Here is a 16719-nt window from a genome sequence, read left to right as displayed (position 1 = left end):
GCCTCATAATCATAAAGAACATTTTATAAAAAGACTAAATTTTAAATTAACGAAAACATATTTACTAATACAATTGTATTCTAGTGCATGGATTATGGAATAAGAAAATTATTAACATATAAAATAAGATTTAATGGTTTTCTTCTGTCAGAAATTATCAAGTTTTAACAATATTTTTTTTGACATTAAACATTTATTAAATTTTAATCTCTCATCTGAGTAGTTGTTACCACTGTACTGACACAACTACGGTGTGGAATCGCACTAGAAAAGATTTCGTAAGGCCACGTAGGATCAAAGATTTATACAATACTACGTGTCAAGGGGGGCCCACTCGTAGCAGAAGATCGTTTATAACAAATACTTGACCACCACGTGTCAGTATCCTTTGACCCACGAGGTCGGTGATACAAATTGGTTATTTCCGGTTGAACTATTAATCAAATTGAAATCAAAAGATCATTTTAAAGTTTGAAAAAAAAAAGGTGCGAACTTGGAGTTTCTTGGTTTTGGGAATTGGGATTGGTGCGAGTCGGAGTCGGAGTCGGAGTCTACTTGATCGATTTTGAAAGTTTGTTCCTTTAGGTAAGTTTAACATCCTTTTGAGATGCTCGTTGATGATACGTCAAGTTTGCTCCTTTTGTTTTCGCCCTTTCCGTCTTCTTTAACCGTTTCTTGATGGGTGATTTACTGATTAGAAGAGTGCTTAGGATCCATTTGGTTTTGTGATTGGCTAAGATGATTCTGTTTGTTAGGTTTTCAACTTTCAAGTCTCAACCTTTTCATTTGGTTTGTGTCTCTATCCTCAAATAACCACTAACATTCGTTCTTGGTGGGTCTGCTTCAGTTCAGTTCCGATGGGGGAAAACCATTATTACCATGCGGATAAGAAGAAGGCCAGGTTAGAAGAAGCTGAGCAAGACGACATGCTGCACTACAATCAGTATCAGGACCCCACGGGGGGACAAGATCTGCAGTTGCAAGCTTGGACGAGGCAACAGAACCAGTTTCTTCAATCTATGACTCTTCCACAACAGCAGTACATCCAGCACCAGGACCCCACCGTAAGGAATCCGCAGTTGCAAGCTTTGTTTCTCCGGCACAGGCTGAGGCAGCAACAGCAACAGCAGCAGCAGCAGCTGAGACGGCTACTACTACTGCAACAACAGATCCCTCCTAATGTATGTCCTTTTGGAGGTGGTATGTGCGCTCATCGGAAATTTATGATGTTCTTGCATCACATAAAGCAACGACCTGAGGTAGAATAAGCTAATAATACTTATCTCTCTGACTTTCATAACATCTACTTAAGTTAGTCTGATACCTTTTTTTTTTTATAGGATAATTGCATTACCTTTTGGAGGGAATTCGTGGCTGAATACTTCTCACCTCGTGCAAAGCAAAGGTTGTGCTTTTCACAGTACAATGGTGCTGGGCACATGCTTGGCACCTTACCCCAGGTCAGTTTCTTCATCAGCCTATTTTTTTTGTTACTCCAACTGTACTATCTTCTTGTTTTGTTTGCAGGGTATGTGGCAGTGTAATCTCTGCGGCACCAAGTCTGGAAAAGGATTTGGTAAGAGTCATTTGCGTACCTTTACTTTAAGCACAGTGAAGCAACTTCCATATGCTAAAATAGCTGTCGTCTTCTTGTTTTGAATCCGCAGAGGCAACTTTCGATGTGCTTGCCAGACTATTTGAAATCAAATTTGCTAGTGGCTTCGTTAACGAGCTCTTATCCCTGGAAGATCCACGAGAATGCAGAGTTCCCAGTGGAGTGATTGTATTAGAATATAGAAAACTAGTTCAGACAATTGAATATGAGGAGTGTCGTGTTGTTCATGAGGGCCCTTTTCGGATCATATTCTCTCAAGATTTAAAGGTTCTCTTTATTCCATATTTTTTTTTTTCTGTTTCACCACTGTACTACTACTGCTTTAGCTAATCGTGCGTGGCCTTTGGATCTTTCTAGATCCTGCGTTGGGAGTTTTGTGCTCGGCGTCATGAAGAGTTTCTTCCCCGCAGACTTATTGCTCCCAAGGTCCTATTCTGATGATTATTAGGAGATTAAGACTTGCAAAATGCTTGTGGTCAACTTTATTACTTTGTTTCCTCAACAGCTTTTTTTTATATCGGTCATCGGTCATGCATGCAGGTGAACCAGTTGCTTCAGGTTGCACAGAAATGCACGATTTCGGAAAGTGGGTCAGAGGGAGTTGCTCAGCAGGATTTACAAACAAACAGTAACATGTCAGTTGATCCATGTGTCTATGACACTTGATTTGCCCTTCATACATTAAATATTCTACTCTTTTATTATTGTCCATGACACACTTAATTTGTGTGTCAGGGTCTTGGGAGCTGGACGGCAGCTGGCAAAGTTCATGGAGTTGCAGCCTCTGAATGATCTTGGTTATCCGAAAAGATATTTCAGAGCTCTACAGGTACTAGTTAGCTGTTAGTTTTGTATCTTGAAGTCGTAAGAAGACCTAATAGTAAGCCATTGCGATGTGGCAGACATATGAAGTTGTCAAGAGCATGAAGGCTCTGATGGATTTCACAGAGAACCACAACATTGGCCCTATCGGTAAATCTACAATCCCATCATACAACATCCTTATTGAATAAAACTTAAATTGCCATTCTGGTGTACCTTTCACTTGAATCATAGCTCTACTGTTGAAATGTTCTGTTTTGATCCGGTGATTGAGTTTCTGACTGAATGTAAATGTTTTGATGCCCTTACATAGAGGGGTGGAAGCGGCTTTCGGAACAGACAGAGACAATGAGGCTCCAGAGACAGAGAATGCAAGAGATGGAGCACTTATGGAATAGTGGAGCTATGAATAGGTCAGCTCAAGCTCAGATGGACGGCCTAACTGGCAACAACAATCACCATCATAGCTCAGCTCAAGCCGCTGCTGCTCTGACCAACAACCAAAGCATGCTTATGAGGCTAAATGCTATGAATAACCCATACTCAGATACGGGCGCCCAAGAGGGATTCTCGTCGAGTCAGCATCCAACCCCAAACTTAAACCAGAGTCCATATTGGTCTCATCAGAGGCAGAACTTAGCAACAGGTGGATTTCTCAGCTCTCCCCAGATGCAACAGCAGCAGCAGCGCACCATGCATGGCACTCTCAACACGTTTCAGCAGACACATTTTCCAGAAGATGCCACAGAAATACCTGTCGATTTCTCAGACGACAACTTCAACGACAGTGATAAGTAGGGTAGCTTGTAGAACAGAACAGAGGCGTTGCTACTTTGACTTCTAACAAAGTGAAAGGGGGTTTTAGGCTTAATTCTTCTCATTTAGGTTTGGTTTGTTGGTCTTTGTATAGAAAACCAAAAGGGTTATGAGACCAGTGAAGGAAGTTGTAACCTACATATAGGCATTTTAGTATCTTCATTCTTTCCCCTTCTAGTGACAGTCATGTAACCTCAAACTACACCAGTGTGTATGTATATTCATCAGTCAAAAGGGTTTTTAAGCTTCTAACACAGACAAAGTGCTTCATGACGAGTCTAAAAAAGAGGCACATAAATGTTTTCAACAAGTCAAAGGGTTTTTAACTATTTGCAACAAGTTAAGTATGACTAACTTACCAATCTTTTCTATGAACAGATTGTTATCAAAGAAAAAGCATAGAAAAGAATAACATCACTTGAAAAATGTTTGCAGAGATCATAGCCTAAGATCTCATCATACTATCACTTAAAAAGGTGGGAAAAAGATGCTAAAGTGCCTTATATAGGTTACAACAAATAACAGTTTCTCTCAATATTTCTTTGGTTTCTATACAAAGACCCAAATTAAAGCCCAAACCCTCCTTCATTATGTTATGTCAAAGTAACAATGCTTCTGTTTGAGTTGAGATCTTACAAGCTGCCATAAATATCGCTGTTGTTGAAGAAGTCGTCTGCTGAGAAATCATGAGGTAGTTCTGTAATAGGTGGTATATCTTCTGTTAAATGAAGGTTGCTGTTTGAAGCTGATTTGAAACTGTTGTTGCGGCTTGGAACACGGCCTCCTCCTCCTGAGATGTTTGAAGTAGAGGCAGTTGGGTTCCTCTCTGCATTACTATTGCCACCACTTTGACCTGAAAAGGCTTGTTGCTGTTGCACATTTGCTCCGTTTTCAGACATCTGCTGCAACATCTGGTGAAGCATCTGCTGCTCCTGATTGTTACCATGTGAATGTGGTGGTTGCAGCAAACGATGAGAAGGATTCTGTTGAAGCGTGTTGGGAGCGCCATTCATGGTGCGCTGCTGCTGCTGTTGCTGTTGCATCTGGGGAGAGCTGGAAAACCCACCTTTGGCAAAGTTCTGCCTCTGATGAGACGAGGAAGATGGACTCTGGCTCTGACTAGAGAACCCCTCTTGTTTTGAGTTTGGGTTGTTCATAGCATTTTGCCTCATGAGCATGCTCTGGTAGTTGGTCAGAGCTGCTGCGGCTTGAGCTGAGCCATTCATAGCTCCACGACCGACAATTTGAGGGTGATTGTTGTTCCCAGTTAGGCCGTTCATCGTTCCTTGTGTCAATGCCATCTGAGCTTGAGATGACGCATTCATTATAGCTCCACTATTACCTAACTGCTCCATCTCTTTCCGTCTCTGGAGCTTTACTGCCGCTGTCTGTTCAAAAAGCCGTTTCAACCCCTCTGCATAAGAGCATCAAAACGATTACATTCAGTCAGAAACTCAAATCATCAAACAGAAAATCTCAAGTGAAGCTTTCACACCAGAATGGCAACCTTGTTTCAGGACTCATATGGATGTTGTAGACTTACCAATAGGGCCGATTTTTTGCTCGCCAGTGAAGTTCATCAGATCCTTCATGCTCTTGACAACTTCAGATATCTGCAACTCGTGATGGCTCCATATTAGGACTTCTTAAAACTTCAGATATAAAAACTAAAAGCTAGGAAAGGAACTTAACGAGTACCTGTAGAGTTCTGATATATCTTTTTGGATAGCCAAGATCATTCAGAGACTGTAATTCCATGAACTTTGCCAGCTGCCGTCCTGCTCCCAAGACCCTGAGACACAAATTGGCACCCAACAATGATATATTGCAGTAGAAACAAAATGCTAGAACATGGACACTAAAAATAATAGTCTACATCAACCATCGTAAAGGTAAATTAAATGTTATGGATCAACTTACATGTTACTGTTTGACTGTAAATCCTGCTTAGAAACTCCCTCTGACCCACTCTCCGAGATTGTGCTCTGGCATTTCAGTGCAACCTGAAGCAACTGGTTCACCTGCATCACCAATAAGTTTTCAATTCACTTTCCAAGTATTACATACTTTGTGTTCATATCTAAACACATAAATTGCATTTAGGGAAACCGTGTATTAACAACAAACAATTTAAGGGGCAAAGTTGACCACAAACGTCTTGTGTTAAGTCTTATGCTCATAATAAATAGGTATGTCATCAGAATAGGACCTGTGGAGCAATAAGTCTGCGGAGGAGAAGCTCTTCATGACGCCGAGCACAGAACTCCCAAGAAAGTATCTGGAAAAGAAGCAAAGTCAAAGATTAGCTAGGCACTAGCACACTGGTGATTGCTTTTTCTTCTTCACTTTTAATATTCGTGATACCTTCAAATCTTGAGAGAATATGATGCGAAGATGGCCCTCACGGATAACACGAAACTGCTCATGTACAGTTTCCTGAACTGCTTTTCTATATTCTAACATCATCAGTCCATTGGAAAATCTGTTTTCTCGTGGAAGGTCCAGATATAAGAATTCATCAATGATGCCACTAGCAAATTTGATTTCATTTAGTCTTGCAAGCACATCGAACGTTGCCTCTGCAGATTTTGACAATAGAAAACAATTATCAGATTTGTAAGAAGGCACATAAAAATACTGGCAACTCTCTTACCAAATCCTTTTCCAGACTTGGTGCCACAAAGATCACACTGCCACATATCCTGCAAACAAAATGAGATTCAGAAGTAGTCCAGGCGGACTAAACATGCGTGTGACTACAAAGCTAAGAGAAGACTGACCGGAGCTGCCTGTGAAACCATGCCAAGCGCATGGTGGCCAGCACTTTCGTACTGTGACAAGCACAACCTTTGCTTTGCACGAGGTGAGAAGTACTCAGCCACGAATTTTCTCCAATAAGTAATGCAATTCTCCTACAAAAAAAAAAGGTATCAGACTATCAGTAATGGGAGGAGAGAACTTGAATAGATGTGATGAAATTGCTATAAAATGTCCATAGATTATATAGCTTACAGCAGGTCGTTGCTGTAGATGATACAAGTACATCATCAGTTTCCTTGCACAGACGCCAGGTTCAAAAGGACGTACGCTAGGAGGGATCTGCTGAGCGCCTTGCTGCTGTCTCAACAACTGCTGCTGTTGCTGGAGTTGGAGTCTCTGAGAGGGTGACATGGATTGAAGAATCTGCTGCTGTTGCCTCATCCTCTGCTGGTGAAGCAAAGCTTGCAGCTGCGGGTTCCTTCCCCCCGGGTCCTGACGCTGGATGTACTGCTGTAAAACCTGCTGCTGCAGCATGTCCTCTTGCTTAACCTCTAGCTTGGGCTTCTTGTCCACGTGGGAATAACTTGGGCTTTCCCTCATTGGAACTGAACCTTGTCCTCCTTGCTGCATTGAAGCAGACCCATCAAGAACCAAGGAGCCTGGAACGTTAATGTTATTATTCGAGAAGGACATTGGTGATGTTGGGATACGCGGATTATTGATGCCTCCGTTCCTCTGCATAGTTAGAGCATCAGTCAATGAGAAACTAGATTCTATAGCTCCTGCGAACGTTGCTTTGTTCATGCCCCAGGAGAAGCAGACACAGAGCAAAGAAGGGCTCCAGAGGATTGACAAAGATTGAGACTTGAAACAGTTCTCTTACAACCAAACAACAAAGCCAAACTGATCCTAATCGGATATGGTCTAATCACACTTCTGCTTAGAGCTGTCCAGAGTATTCTCAAAGCCTGAAGGAAAAAGAAAACCAAATCACCGACCAAAAGCAAATTGTTTCATCGAATCAACGGAGAAGATGGAAAGACGAAAACTTTACTACACTTGATTAGCCCTAATTAAGAAAGGAGCAAACTTGAAGTAGCTATCTCGAAAAGGGGGTGGTGTGAACGAACTTACCGAAAAGGAACAAACTTTGAAATCAAATCGGCAACTCAAATCAAAACCCAGAAACTTCCAATCGAGTGGACTTGGACTAGCACCAATCCCAAAATCAGGAATTTTTGAAGAAACCCAGTTGAGGTAGTAAACAAAGAGATATATAGTATATTAAAACAACTTTACGGCCGTATTGAGGGAAAAATAATAATCAAAGCAGGGCGACTAATATCGGCCATACACAAGAGAAACCCAACGAAAAAAAAGGAAAACCGTATTATAAATATATACTTCTGGTCAAACGAAAATAAACATTATATTTATGCCCTTTTGTCACATATGACGTCCACTTCTTAATTGGAATAAATAGCTCATGGAAATTTTGGAATTTCATTTCCAGAATGTTTCTAAAATAATCTCTGTGAAAATACGTTCCAAGTTTACGCTTCCAATTTTAAAATCTAGCATCTGTTTCAAAAATCAAAAGTCATAAATGAGTTAAGAAATATAAAATTAACTTTTTAATTTATATAAAATCAAAAAATCAAGGGAAAATTTGGAAAAATACATTCGCATGAAATTTTAATTTGAAAACTACACCATTATTTAAATTTTTTGAAAATTACACTTCTATATATGTAAATTGACTAAGATGTCCATTGTTTTAATATATTTTTGTTATCATAATTTTCTAATATTTAAATTAATACACAATATCTTATTAAATCTGATATCTACACAATATTTACTAAACTCCTCACGCTAAATTTTCATTTTCAATAAGAAGATTAATAGATATGACATGCAATTTAGCTAGCCTTTAGCTACTATTATTGCTACTATTATTGAGTTCTATTGGCAAGCAGTGACAAAATGAAGTTTGACTAAATTTTCACCAACACCTTTAGGATGTAAAATATTAAATAACTATGTTATCTATATTTCATGGCTTGTTCATCACTCACTACAAAAAAACGTGAGAGTAACGACTACCATTTACGACTACAAATTTGTAGTCGTAAATTAACTTCGACGTTACGTCTAACTTACGACTATGTTAAAGTCCATCGTAACTTAGACGTAATTTTGCTACTAAAAGGTTTAGTCGTAAATTGGTCGTAAACTAATTTCGCATTTACGACCAAACTTTCAGGTAGTCGTAATGTGGTCGTAAATTTACGAGAAACGTAGTTGCACATTCGTGGTTGAGTTATCAAACGTAAATATGTTATTTATTATATAATTAATGAAGTTAATATATTTATATATATATATATATGTTGATGATCCAGGTTGATTATGATGATTCATTCTATCCTCAATGGTTTCACGAATTGATACAAGGTCCGGTCGCTAAGGTCACCACAACATCTATGTATTTCGCACGAGGCTATACTTTTCACACTACACTTCTATGGAATCTTACAAGAGATCATCGAAGTAGAGTTCCCCGGCCTGGTGAAGCTGAAATGCATTCTCTTCAAATGTGACTGGTTTGACCTCACCGTCAATAGAGGTGTTCAGTATAGCAAGTTTGGAGTTGTCGATATAAATGCTACACCTCAAGCAGACCAAGTTTGTTTTATTCCATACCCGAGGATCAGACAATCTAGAATATCTTGGTTAGCCGCTATAAAAATTACACCTTGGGGCCAAGTCTTGACTGATGTCGTAAATGAAGTAGAAGTACCTGAGCAAGCTATAAATGATATCTTACTTGTTGATCCACACAACCAGGGATATGAAGAACTTCCAGACGATGCAACAGACGAAGCCAACGAAGATGAATTTGAAGAAAATGATGAAGTGGATGATGTTTCTGATGACGAGTGATCGAGTTTGATTATGTTACAGTGTTTGTGTTTTATTATATTACTAAACTCTTTGTATTGCATTACAAATAATATATAACTTATTATCATGTTTGCTCAATTATATATGAACTTAGTTTAAAAAAAAAAATCTTTGTACTTTGGGGTTTACAAGTGTATAAAACTTATGATGTTTGGGGTTTGGGGTTTCGGTTTTAGGATATAAACACAAAACGAAGCTAATTAGTCGTAAAGTACGACTCAGTTACGACTAATCTTAATTCTTTCCACATTGGTCTCTAATTGGTCGTAAAAGATTTCGTCCCACATTGGTCGTAATTTTAATTCTTCTTTATTAGTCCTTAATTGGTCTTAAATAAAAAAATCATTTAGTCCCTAATTGGTCGTAATATTATTTGGTCCTCCATTGGTCGTAAATTTACATCTCATTTACGACCGCTAGTCTCTCATTGGTTGTAATATTACAACCCATTTACGACTAACACCAAAATTCTGTATATACTCGAACCTCGCGAAGCCATTTGATTGCTCATTCCCTTCTTACGGGAGTACCTTTCTCGGACAGCCGGATCCATCAACTTCTACCTCCGGCACATCATCCGACTTTTTCGACGAAATAAACCTTAATGCTTAGTTTTTTTCAGTTTTAATTAATTTGTATTTTGAATGTTTTATATTATGGATATTATTATGTTTACGGATGTTAGATATTTTCTTTTAATTTTATCAAATTTTAAATAATTAAATCAAACTAAATTTAAATATTTGATTTTAATTAATATATAAAATTCGTAAATAATTACAAAATTCGAAAAATAAATAAATAAAGTTGGTCAAATTTACGACCGATGAACATCTAAAGTCGATGTAAAGTGGTTGTTACCTTACAACTAATAAACATCGACATTAGAGGTAAATTGGTCGTAAGGTTACGACCAGTGTACGACTAATATGTCTAGTCGTAATATTACGATCAATGTGCCTCTATTAATTAATTACGACCAGCTTCTAACGACCAATCGATTTTTGAAGTTAATTGGTCGTAATGCCTATATTACGACCAACTAGCTACTAATATTGTAGTCGTTAAAGTTCTGTTTTCTTGTAGTGACTAGCTACTTGGCTGCTTTCCGTCACCATTATCTTATAAATCCTATCTTAACCATGTTCGCTTCAATTTAATTCCAAATTATATATCTGTGCAAAATCCAAAATCTGATTTTCATTCCAAATTATAACTCTAAAATATCTAAAACACATAATATACTTTATGTGACCATGCAATAGCTGCTATCCACAACGGAATATCATAAAATGATCATATATGCAATGAAAGATAAGCATGTATTAAACTACACGAAATGGTATATCACGGAATGCTAGAAAGTTCGAATGTATGAGGAATAATTTTCTTGCATTATTGTATAAAATCATTTTTATATAGTGAGATCGTCAACGTATTTTGTATAATTTTTGTTTATATAGTTTTTGTTAAAACTGATTTTGTTTTTGTAAAGCTAGACCTTCGAATATTTCAGAAGATTTATCTGTTTGTTATTTCCAGTTACTAACTCGTGTTTATCTCATGACATAAATAATTTAAAATTTTATTTATTTTTATTTTAGCTATAAACAAAAATTAGGACAAATGTGTCTTTTCACGTATAAAAAAGTGTAATTTTCAAAAATAAAAAAATAAGGTGTATATTTCAAATTTAAAATCCTAAATAGAGCATTTTCAAATTATCCCAAAAAATCAATAGTATTAAAATAGAGAGAATAAAAATATATAAATATTAAACTAATACTATAAATTATCTTTGTGAACAATAACTTTTTATACGAGATTTTGCACATATTTTTATTGTCCAAATGGTAACCAAAAGAATAAGTGGAAATAGTCAATTTCTCTTAATTCTTTAAATTTGATACCATTTATAAAGAATTTTTTTTTTCTCATTCTTTTCAATTTAAGAATGATAGTGTAAAACTATTTCTTTTCAGAACAATAATGAACAAGTATTTCTCTTATTTTGTTCCTTTTCATTTCTTTCATCTTAATTCATTTTATTCTTTTTGAGGTTCACCTGTTAGAAAGTCATAAGTTTTATAAAATTATTCTGATATTATATATATATATATATATATATTTGGTAGACACTTTCAACACCTTCTCTCCCTAAGTTTTTTTAAACGAATCTTACTTCTGCATTTCCATAAAATTTTGTTTCCAAGCAGCCCGGGACCGGGACGGGGACCGAAAACTGGGACGGGAGCGGGGACGGGAAACGTCAAATTTAAAATTTGTACATACGGGTAAGGCATAGAAACGACGACCATATTATAAGAAAATATAAAAATATCCATAAGTCAAAATGTTAAAATCTGAAACATAAGTTTTAACGGCAGTAAACACACTTAATCAAAATACTAGACATCAACAGAAACAATAGCAAACACACTTGATAAAAATACTAGACAACAACAGAAACAACAGAAAACACACTTGATCAAAATACTAAACAGCAACAGAATAAGCTAAAAAAATATATGATACATATAAACTGACAGTCACATCTTTGTATAAAAAACACAAAAACATTGTATATGAATTATTTTCGTAAGATAAGAATACAAGAAGAAGGTAAAGAAAATGCTTACATGTTTGCTTCTGATATAAACAACAAAGAGACAAGGGAAGAAAAGTGCGTATGTGTTCTGTTGCTGATATATCACAGAGAGAGATATGGTCGAGACTTGAGTTTCAAAAAGAAAAAAGATGAAAGTGCAAGAGACTAAAGTGAAAATGGAAGAATCGAAGAGACAGAGACACTTTTTTTTTTTTAATTACAACTTTTGATCTTTTCAAAATCAATAGAATAAACATATTAAAGGTTAAAAACATATATGGTTTAATTTTTTACACTTCTTATAACACAAAAATTCAGATGGATACGTCTATTTTCTGCAGAAACGTTTCTGGAACGTCTCCTTCTCCGACCAAGCCCGTACCCGATGAGTCTTGACGTCCCGGGTTCACCTCACACATATTGAGGACGTTTCCTAGGCGTACCCGAGACGTCCCCGTCCCCCAGACGAACCCGATACGTGAGACGGCACCAACTTGGAGTACCCGTGCAACCTATCAGCTTCTGGTTCCATATAACATAGGTCACGGTATATTTTCGCTTACATAACTCCAGAAAAGGCTTTTGGGACCAATCGCCTAATCAGAACGTTGTCTGAATGTCGTTCAAGACATGAAAGACCAAAGTCGAGTCATTGGTCCTCCCTACATAATTTCATTTACACATTCAACTCATTAACTCATTCTGCTTTGTTTGTCAATGAGAGGTACTCCCTACTTTGATGCAACAGGAGAAGCATTAATTACCTTTGTCGTCGCGTTCGAAAGCTGCAACGGAGAAGCATTACACGGTCCAATAAACACAAAACAAAACAATAACTGAAGTCTTTTCTTCTTCAATCGCCTCTGGTCCGAGAAAAGTAAACGATATAAAACTACAAAGGTGTCATTCCAATAATTATTATGTTATCAGCTTAAAAGGTCAAAAAGAAGAAGTCTACGCCCAATGTGACAAGAGGAGTGCTAGAGGCAGTTGAATTAGAGAAGATACACCAGTCAACGAATTCGGAGGAAATTCTCTGACTGAAAAGCCTTGTTCTTACTCATTATCTGTTTGACCATAATGAAACCAATCATTTGTATACATGTTTGAACAGTAAATCCCGCAACATGGCACATTTTATCACACAAAACATAGTTTTCAATCCGACAGTGAAAGAGAACCGAGAGGTTGGTTAATGTATAACAAGACAAAAATTCAAACCAAAGAGGACACAGAGTTTGACTACCTGACGGAGCGGAAATACCGTTAGTAACCGATAATGCGAAGGTAACGTTGAATTCTCAGAATATCCGTTATCTTAGCCTTTTTAATACCGTTGAATTCTTATAGAATACCAGAAGTAAAGATTCAAGAGTTGTTTAACACAAAATTCTAAGTTTTATAAATTTTAATAATCAAGTTGTGTCTTTTACAAATCAAGAGATCACTATATATAACAAGGTGAAAAGTCCTAAGTCCTTAGGGATTAGAATCTAATCTTTTATCCTAAGTCTTAATCATAATCTATTAAGGAAAACTAATGTTTATCTAAAACAAAACAAAAGGGAAACCAAAGCATAGAGGAATAAGGATGTACGCTACATCACTACTATACAGCTTCAGCACCATTGTAGCCTCCATCTCCCCCTCCTTTCAGTTGGGCTTTCCACTTCACCACTTGGGCTTTCCTTCTTCAACGTCTTTCTCTTGTTGTCAGGACTACGACTGTTCCTCTCCCTCCTCCTCGGGCTCTCACCATACTCCGGACTGCCACGCCTTGATCTCTTGTAAGGAGGACTTGGGCTACGTCTTCTCCCATAACCAGGACTTGTTCGCTCCTTTCTGTATGCAGCAACCGGACTACCCCCTCTGCCATAGTCAGGGCTTCCTCTTTTTCTCTTTGCAAGGACTAGGTGACCGCCTTCTCCATTCAGGGCGTCTCTCAGGACTGTGTCCAACCGAGATCACCTTATCCATCAGCTTACTGAATTGAAAACAACACATGAAGATAGTAATGAAAGCATTTGGTTAATGAACTTGACAAGGAACAAAACCTAACAAGTTATTAGTAGCAGCCAGTGCTCTCGTGGCATCCTCGTGCTCCTCGTACTGGACAAACACAAAGTTTCTCCTGATTCTAACGTTTACAATTTTGCCATACGGCTCAAAGTGTCTCTCTAGATCCCGTGTCCTTGTGTTCTCGGCGTCGAAGTTAATCACAAAGAGAGCCTTGGAAGGTCTCATGCTGGATGAGGATATCCTTGAATCACCACCGCCAGATCTTCTATCACCTCCACGTTCACCCTATTATACACAGAATCATCAAGGTTATATGTTGAACTTTATAACTAAATCTGGAAAGAAAATAATCACTGAGGTCAATGTCCTACCTTTGTCCACTCAACACGGAGTCTGCGTCCTTTACGCCCAAATTCAATACGGTCAAGGCCTTGGATTGCATCTTCAGCATCCCTTTCGTTATCAATGTACTCGAAAGCAAAACCTGAACAAAAATAGCGCTCGCTTTTGCCGCCAGCCATGGCGCTTGGCAAGGACCTTATCGCCTCACCACAGGCGACATACACAGCGAAAATACATGGCTTGTAGTCTAATGTATGTTGCTCCCAAAGAGCTGCGGTTGCAACCATGAAGACAAAACGAACCATTCAGTTTGTGGATTGGTGTCCTACCAGCCTCCAACTGTTTTCCCGGGCAGAGAGCTGTGTATGATCTCAAACTCAAGGAGTGTCGCTGACAATTAGACTTTACTTAACTAGTAGGACAGATTATTTGTACAGTGAAGCAGTTACAGACCTTGCATTATGGAATTAATATGCCAAGGAACAACAGAGTGCCTTCTCCATTGCAGTGACTCGTTTTGGGGGGACAATGAGATGGATTTTCTTATGGTCTCATTCATGGACTGGTGGGAGTATGGCAATCCCAAGATCAAAACATCATGCGTCAAAGAAAATGCTGAGTATGGTACTGCTTGTTCATCGAGGTCAACCACAAAGATAAAAAAAAAAATAACATGTATTTAAAAGGCAGAACATATAAAAGAGCTTACCAGCTTTCATATCGACCCTATCAACTTTGCCATGTTTCCCGAAGAGCCGCTCAAGATCACCCTCACGCGCATCATACTCAAAGTTCCCACAGAAGACTGGCTTCATGATTTTACTACACAATCACAGCATAAAAGGAGGTTCACGAGGCTTCCTAAACTGAACACTCAACACAGTGTATGTACTATATACATAAGCCATCACAATAAACGGACTTGCAAGTGTTGACTTTTTTTGTGAATAATCACTAACTACGACATCTATGGCAGACCGTGAACACAGCTTGAGACTGAATCAACCAAGACTCAAAATCTTTTTTTTTTACAGATATTTGAGCTCAAATCCAGACAATTAATGACCTAATATCAGAATTCAAACGGACAAAGATCTAATAACAAGCAAAGAGGTTCTTAAAAAGACTCAACTAATAACAAACAAACAAACAAACAAAAACCGTAAGAGTAAACACATCAGATCCTAGATCAATTTACCTGTGGAAGTGATGAAAACGAACTAGTTGAAAGCTCTCAAGATATTTTGTGTGAGATGAAACAGGGTAGTTAGGAGATATGACTTTTACGTTTGAAACAGATATTTTTTATATAGTTCAACGGACTTTAAAATAATGTTGGGAAATGAAAGCAAATTTGTATAAATTGTTAGCTATGGGCCGATTTGTTAAACACTCCACCAAAAGCCCAGTAGAAACATAACATTTTTATATCGAACAAAGTTTTATTTTATTTTTTTGGTAATGATATTGCATGTTGCTTAGCAACTTATTACAGCATTAAAAAAACACCATACAATACAACCAGATGCAACATCTGGATGTTAAGTTATTTGTTTTTTTTAATTTCATAATAGTATTTGAATACTAGTATTTAAAATGACTAAAAATTAATGATTTTATTTTTAATAATGAACTGATTACAATATTCAAATAAATTATTTTGCTTTTTTTTTTTTTGCAAAAAAGATGATTTTGCGGATTTTGATAAGAAAGTTAGTTTTGATATTTTGACCAAAACATACAATTCGGGTGTTGGTAGGAAAACACATTTTCTTATTTTAGCGGGAAAACATGTTTTCCGGATTTCGGCGGAAAAACGCATTTTCGGGTTTATGCGGAAAAACACATTTTCGGGTTTCTGCGTGAAAATGCTTTTCTTTTGGGTTTCAGGCAGTGTTTTGAAAACCGACCCGGATCCGCGGTTGAACCGGTAAACCCGGTGACCCAGAAAAAAATCCAGTTTGGGTTTTTCACAATATTTAGAAATCCGCAAAAACCCGTAAAAACCCAGTAAAACCCGGAACCCGATACCGGTTGAACCAATAAATAACTTTAATTTTTTTTTTTAGTTTTTAATTATGTTTTTAGATTATGTTTTATATTATAAATTTCCAATTAAGAAATTAGGTGATGATTAAAAAAAAAGTTAGGTTTTCTCTTTTCAATTTAATATTTGTAATTTTTAGATTTTGATGAAGATTTCACTATGCCACCTGAACCAAAATTAGTTGATGTGATTTTGTGTTAGTTTATTTTCGTTATTGACAATTTATTACAATGATCTTTTACTTTTAGTTTATTTTGTATTTGAAGTTTAATTTATTATTCACATTACATATTTAAATATTTATAAATTTTATGTCTTGATTTTTTTAGATGTCATACATCTTTGTTAGAGAAAATTTTAAATAGTTTAAACTATTTTTATTATATAATAATATATCAGATATGTAAATAAAAGTATAAAAACTAAAGTTAAGTATTTTCTAAATGTTTTTAAACATAAAATATATACATATCCAAACTATTATTTTACTTTCTTAAAAAAAATTTACAAAATATTAAACTTTAGTTTCTATATTTTTATTTACATAGCTGATATATTATTATATAATAAAATTAATTTTTTTATTAACCCGCGGTTCACCCGCGGTCGACCCAGTGACCCAACAACCCTGTAAGTCGTCCGGTTCAGTGTCCGGGTCAGGTTTAAAAACATTGGTTTCAGGGGAAAACGTTTTTTTTTTTGTGAGAAAACGCGTTTTTGGGT

The 16719-nt window shown here is 36.9% G+C and overlaps 2 protein-coding genes and 1 pseudogene across 3 annotated transcripts; 1 reads left to right on the top strand and 2 right to left on the bottom strand.

Annotated features, from left to right (window-relative positions):
- The first annotated feature begins 11 nt into the window (after positions 1–11).
- LOC106411169 (probable transcriptional regulator SLK1) lies at positions 12–3502 on the top strand. 2 transcript variants are annotated; one of them, XM_022706367.2, is made up of 10 exons: positions 12–585; positions 853–1259; positions 1341–1460; positions 1528–1576; positions 1668–1882; positions 1973–2041; positions 2156–2250; positions 2351–2444; positions 2518–2587; positions 2751–3502. In XM_022706367.2, exons 2-10 carry the CDS (start codon positions 858–860, stop codon positions 3233–3235), a joined length of 1599 nt encoding a protein of 532 aa, XP_022562088.2. In that variant the 5' UTR covers positions 12–585; positions 853–857; the 3' UTR covers positions 3236–3502. The 2 variants fall into 2 exon arrangements, with proteins under 2 accessions (XP_022562088.2, XP_013707331.2); XM_013851877.3 differs by having other exon boundaries at positions 14–585; positions 848–1259.
- A 145-nt stretch (positions 3503–3647) lies between these two features.
- LOC106411168 (probable transcriptional regulator SLK1) lies at positions 3648–7408 on the bottom strand. The gene is made up of 10 exons (XM_013851874.3): positions 7148–7408; positions 6266–6981; positions 6034–6165; positions 5907–5955; positions 5618–5832; positions 5463–5531; positions 5174–5274; positions 4952–5045; positions 4797–4866; positions 3648–4667 (listed from the first exon to the last, which is right to left on the bottom strand). Exons 2-10 carry the CDS (start codon positions 6815–6817, stop codon positions 3886–3888), a joined length of 2064 nt encoding a protein of 687 aa, XP_013707328.2. The 5' UTR covers positions 6818–6981; positions 7148–7408; the 3' UTR covers positions 3648–3885.
- Positions 7409–12966: 5558 nt separating this feature from the next.
- Positions 12967–15283, bottom strand: LOC106411311 (annotated as a pseudogene).
- Positions 15284–16719: the final 1436 nt, after the last annotated feature.

The sequence above is a fragment of the Brassica napus genome, chromosome C7, assembly GCF_020379485.1.
Source record: "Brassica napus cultivar Da-Ae chromosome C7, Da-Ae, whole genome shotgun sequence".
NCBI classification, from domain to species: Eukaryota; Viridiplantae; Streptophyta; class Magnoliopsida; order Brassicales; family Brassicaceae; genus Brassica; species Brassica napus.
The sequence above is the reverse complement of the archived record's forward strand: the minus strand, read 5'-3'. Positions and strand labels throughout refer to the sequence as shown.

Excerpts from the sequence above, each read along its gene's own strand:
- LOC106411169 (XM_022706367.2), top strand. The coding sequence starts at position 858 with ATGGGGGAAAACCATTATTACCATGCGGATAAGAAGAAGGCCAGGTTA. Across the intron at positions 2,251-2,350 it reads TTACAAACAAACAGTAACAT|GGTCTTGGGAGCTGGACGGC; the intron begins GTCAGTTGATCC and ends TTTGTGTGTCAG. Across the intron at positions 2,588-2,750 it reads CCACAACATTGGCCCTATCG|AGGGGTGGAAGCGGCTTTCG; the intron begins GTAAATCTACAA and ends GCCCTTACATAG.
- LOC106411168 (XM_013851874.3), bottom strand. The coding sequence starts at position 6,817 with ATGAACAAAGCAACGTTCGCAGGAGCTATAGAATCTAGTTTCTCATTG. Across the intron at positions 6,166-6,265 it reads ATCTACAGCAACGACCTGCT|GAGAATTGCATTACTTATTG; the intron begins GTAAGCTATATA and ends TTTTTTTTGTAG. Across the intron at positions 5,532-5,617 it reads TATTCTCTCAAGATTTGAAG|ATACTTTCTTGGGAGTTCTG; the intron begins GTATCACGAATA and ends CTTCTTTTCCAG.